The sequence below is a fragment of the Halyomorpha halys genome, unplaced genomic scaffold (genome assembly GCF_000696795.3).
Source record: "Halyomorpha halys isolate HHAL.00 unplaced genomic scaffold, Hhal_1.1 Scaffold10722.1, whole genome shotgun sequence".
Classification (NCBI taxonomy): Eukaryota; Metazoa; Arthropoda; class Insecta; order Hemiptera; family Pentatomidae; genus Halyomorpha; species Halyomorpha halys.
Window position 1 is genome coordinate 1 of NW_027108191.1, and position 5,576 is coordinate 5,576.

A 5,576-nucleotide genomic window follows, 5' to 3' on the forward strand; every position below is an offset into this window, starting at 1 on the left:
CTTAAGCTAATGCCAGATCATTTAAGAATTCAACAAGTGCAAGAAAAAGTTAGCCAAGCACTCAAGTGCCTATGAGCCAGTAAAAGAAAGTAGTCAAGACACTTAAACACAAAATAGTCTTCTGGCTGTACGTCATAGCCATTATAACTATGGCTCGATATGCAGCCCAAGTATGGTGGCACAAAGGTGGCCAATGTGGATATGTCCAGAAACCTTCTGGATAAAGTGCAGAGGCTAGTGAGCTTAATGATGGTGGTATGGGTACTGCTCCTACTTACAATGAAAGATATACTTAGCCTCACTCCACTGCACTTGGATATTGAAGCACAAACCTTGAACACCATTTATAGGCTTGTCAAATAAGATACAAATCTCTTGAAGCTGACAGGGCATGGAAAGATTATTCAGCAAATTGAGAAGGACAGGGTGCTTTCCATGCACACAGATGCTCAAATCCAATAAAAGACGTTAAACTTAGAGTAAAAATAAATGAAACCAAATAATGGTATTAATTGTTACAGGGATAGCCCTTTCAAAGCCCAAGACTTAGGAGCTGACAGCTGGTGTAAAGACAAACCATTTGAGGGAATATCTATTTCTCTAAGGAAGTACACATCAGTATTTTAATTAGAAATAGTTGCTATAAGCCATTGTGCCATTACTCTTATAGGGGAAGGGCTCGCCAAAAGAAATATCAACCTACACAGACAGTCAGCCAGACATAAGGGCACATAACAATCTAGATTTGTTGAAGACTGTTATACAGTACTTAAAAAATTCTCATGTTACAATAAAATCAGGATTGAATAAGTCTACTAAGATCCAACTTTCAGAAGAAGAAATGGGTACTGCATCTAAGGCCCATTCCTTTATTTGGTAAGATGAAAATTATTTTTAAAAAATAATGTTATTGGGCAACAATATAAGTAATGATTTTAGGGTTTAACAATTTTTTTACCAATTAAAATCAACTAGAAACTTCAGTATCTCAAAATAATTTTTTAATAAGTAACATGACTGTTAATAGAATGAAAAAAATATGAATCGAAAGACAATATTTCAAAAGCATATGTTATGCATAGCACACTTGCCCATAATTTAGACCTACATGTAATATTTATCTACCATCAACTACTACTACACCATAAAACAAAAAAAAAAAAAAATGTATTTTAAGTCATTACACTACAAAGCCTATTTTCTAGCAAATATTTCAGGAATCTAATTATGCATTTTCTTTACAACAGAAAAAAAGAAACAGCCGATGATAATTTAAGATAGTTGCCCATGGAAGGATTGTTGGATCAAACGGAATTTACTGACGCAGGTAAGTACTCTGATATAGAACTGATGATCCACATTTTTAATGATTCTATATAGTTTTTTTTTTAACATAATTATACAAAGTTAATTAAAATATTTAAATGGTAGATATAATAAACTCATTAAATATTAATAAATGACCTTTATATAATCTGATTCATTTATTATATTATTAACAATGTAATGAATAAAAACATTAAAAATCTCAGATTGTTCTTAGAATGTAAACTAATAAAGCTAAGGTATTTGAGAAGTATCATATCATAAAATATGCTTTTATCTGAAACTTGTTGACTCATTACATTATTAAAACATTTATTATTATCAGTAACGGTTCAATAGCTATACTAAACAAATAAAACCTCATTTAATTTAATAAATAAAATTTCTTTATTTTAACATTTAATTAATATTAAATTAAAAATAAATTTTTCATTGATACACAGTTCCTAGCCAACGAAATAATGAATCATTAATATTATTATTGTTCAAGAGAGAAAAATGGACAGTACAGAACCCAACATCAGCACAACTGCAACCTACAAAGATAAACCTTCATATGTTAGAGCTTATCTAGTTGTTATTGCTGGTAAGTATCCAAATATAAGCAGTACCAACTTAGCATGTAATATGATAACAATTTTTATCTAATGATAAATAATTAAAATTACAAGAAAACAACTCAATACACCCAAGCAAAATATTGTTGTTCATAAGTTCTGAGACCTTTCCATTTTGTTACCTCTCTAATTGGTTATGAGTCACTATATCTCCAAGTATTATCATTTTATATTTCTATTGTGGTGTATATACATTATATATACATACATACAACCGAGAAAGCTTAGTCTTAATTTTATAATCTTTTTTCTGTTGTTTTATATATAATTTTTTTTTTTCTTTTTCTCTTTTCTTTGATTGCTTAAGAAGATTGATCATGAACTGCTAGGGAGGAGTTATTATGACCAGGCATATTAATCCTAACTCCCCATTTCTATACCTTTACTTTTTTTTGTTGTCAGTATAACATCCCATCAGTCTAAGCATCCTATACAGAGAAATGTATTAATTTTTCAAAATAAGTATCAATTTAACAATTTCACTTAATTTATAAAATAGCTCTTTCTGTATTTATTTTGTCTTATTATTGTACTTATTTTTTAATATCTTTTTTGAGCTCCTGTCAAAATAGTTTCATAGCAGTACCTGATAAAGGACTGATTAAAGTATGATACTATAATGGAACAGAAGATCAATATCAACACAAGCTTTCATAAATATGTGATCAATCAAACTATCAGACATAAAGTGACCTATCAAAACAAGATAATCTTACTATGTTTATCAACAAGTCAAGATATCACTGAAATGTGGTTTGTCAATCTAAAACTTAAAATTATCAAAAAATACAAGAGAAATGACATGTATTTATTTTTAATAATTCTTTTAATAATAAGCATTCATATATTTGAGATTTGGGAGTTTGGAATGATTATAACTACGCTAGGAGGAATTTTGTAAATCTTATCTACATAAGCTTCATAACATAAACTATTAAGATGCCAACGGACAAGCAAGCTTTATTACTTTCATGACGTTAAACCATGGGAGATATTGAAGATTTTTTAAAAAGAAAAATGTCTAATGAATGCATTAATATCATGATTCTTAACTTCTTTACAGCGAGTCTGCTTCACTTGTCAACTGGAGCAGTGATGGGATGGTCTTCACCCATGTTACCACAACTGAACCTCACATCAATAGAAACTTCCCTGGTTGGTTCTCTATATTCTCTAGGAGCTGCACCAGGACCTTTTGTTATAACCTTGTGCTTAGATACCATTGGCAGAAAAGGATCAGTGTATGTACTGTGGTCATTCTTTGTCATTTCTTGGATACTCCTCCTAACATCAACCAATATAAACATTATATACATTGCAAGGCTGGTTGGAGGTATTGGAGTTGGAGGAGCCTGCTCAGGAATCCCTGTTTATGTTTCTGAAATAGCTATAGTACGTTTTTAAAGTAAACTTAATGAAAGAATAATAATCATAAAAAAAAAAAAAAAATGCTTAAAGTAAATTAAAATCCTCTTTTTAGACTGAAATACGAGGTCGCTTGGGATCACTAAGCTTCATGTTCATAGCATTTGGAGCACTCTTGGTATACTGTATAGGACCCTATGTAGACTACTACACACTATCAGCTTATGGAATATCTGTCGCTTTTGTTTTTCTAATAATATTCTACTTTCTTCCGGAATCTCCTTATTACTATATTAGAAAAGGAAGAAGAAAGGAAGCATCAGCTTCCCTCCAGAGGTTACGAGGTTATGAAACTCAAGAGAAATTAGATGAAGAAATAGCAGATATTGAGGTAATTAGTATTTTCTTACCTAAAATGCTATTATAATACAATTTTTCAACTAAAAATAAGTGCTGATATTAAATGAACTTATAAGTTATCAAACTTTAAGAGATAAAAGGAATCCAAAAGGGTGGCAACTGGACACAACTACCTGCATTACACCTATCAGTTTACAAAGTTTAATATTTCATAGCTCCTAAATCAAATAAGGTTTATTTTAATAAAAAATATGGTGAAGATCAGGCTGTAAATGTGACTACCTTCTAAAATATCATTCAATGATATATACATTTTTTTAATCATTTAATAATATCAAGATGATTAAAAAAAGTTGGAATTTCAAAAAACTATGCCAAGTTTGGGTAGAAATAATTATTATGTCAATATATCCTTTATATTTTTATATTCCAATTCTTAAGAACAGAAAGATCTCTATTTATTTTTGTTTAACACTCCTCCATCCACTTCTTGAATAAAATAAGATCTCAACTTATATATTGCTGTTAATAGAACTGCTTCTTTTGAAAAAACTTGGATCACTTATATTCACTGATTTTTATAATTCCTTGTGCATCACTCACAACAAACCATCTTCTTTAGTTTCCTTTAAATATTACTTATTCCTTCAACTTCTCAACAATCAATCTTCTCAGGTCTAGATTATACAATAATTGATGTAGGCAACTGACTTAGGGTCTCTAGCCTGTGATCCCATTATCTATTAGCAAAATAAATTGAATTAGTCTTGAATTATTTCCCTATGATTTTAAGTTTATTCTTAAAGGACAAACTCTTTCTTCTAATTAGCTTATGGGGTACATATTTATTTTTTCTCGAAAATAAAACATAAAACTAGCACTAAAGGCATAAACAAGAGTACTGTTGTTACCTCCTAAAGTATTACACTCTTTGCAACATAATTTCAGAAAAAATTCAAAATTAACGCCACACACTTTCACCATTTAGGTTGGTGTACAGATTTCTTTCTGTTAATCTCACAGTATAAAATAGGCAATGTAAATCTCTGAGAAAGACCCTGATATACACCTTTCTTATGGGCTTATATATGGCTTAATCCAGGGTTGTATCTTCAATAAATTTGTAAAGATTTTTTTTTGGCCAAGACTCCCATTGGAGTCCTATATTTCTTAACCATGATTAGGGGTCAAGTTCTTCATTTTGTGGGACCACCACTCAATGAAAAAAGTCAATGCCCCAGGCTGGATTTGAACCAGCGCTGCCAACAGATCTCAGATTGGTAAGACTGCAGCTAACCATCTTAGCTATGGACCGCCCTAATTTGTAAAGATTACATGCATGTGCATATATATACCCTCCCTTTCAGCCAATCGCCTCCCTTCAGAAAATGGTTCAGAATTCCCCGGTCACCCCAGAGAACCTTCCAAGATCTGACACAGCTTTCCTGAAATCTTGTGCCATTTTCTTCCTAATCCACTCCAGTACATTGACATGTGCTTCTGGCATGGTAATTGGCGGTAGAGATGTAATCTCATTTGTCACTGGCAGAACAGCTACTGGTGGGTTTGTCTGAGATGTTTCAGGATTGGGTCCCGTAATATTGTTCACAGTTGTTCATCATAACTGTCTTCAGAAATTTGCACTAATGCTTGTGAAATTGCAGGTGAAGAGGGCAGAAGTAAAGTGAAAAAAAAATTGATTTTCAGAATTAGCCCTTACCTCTGTATCTAAAGGTCCTGGGTTTCGGCACTAATAAGTATCGGCGAGAGCAAAAAGTAAAGATAAAAAAAGAGGAAAAAGAATAGCATATGACATGCTTGGACTCCTGTAAAAGACTGGCTTTATTGGGTTCGGTATATCTATAAATATACATTCGATCATCTATAAATATAGATCATATATATATA

General features: G+C 31.4%; 1 protein-coding gene across 1 annotated transcript; it reads left to right on the top strand.

The window, feature by feature from the left end:
- Positions 1-620: 620 nt before the first annotated feature.
- On the top strand, positions 621-3,699 carry LOC106692246 (facilitated trehalose transporter Tret1; the record flags this gene model as incomplete). The annotated part of the gene is given in 5 exon segments (XM_067046578.1): positions 621-876; positions 1,248-1,327; positions 1,817-1,912; positions 3,007-3,335; positions 3,424-3,699. Coding segments are annotated over 4 exon segments (741 nt in total), but the record flags the coding sequence as incomplete, so codon positions are not given.
- Positions 3,700-5,576: the final 1,877 nt, after the last annotated feature.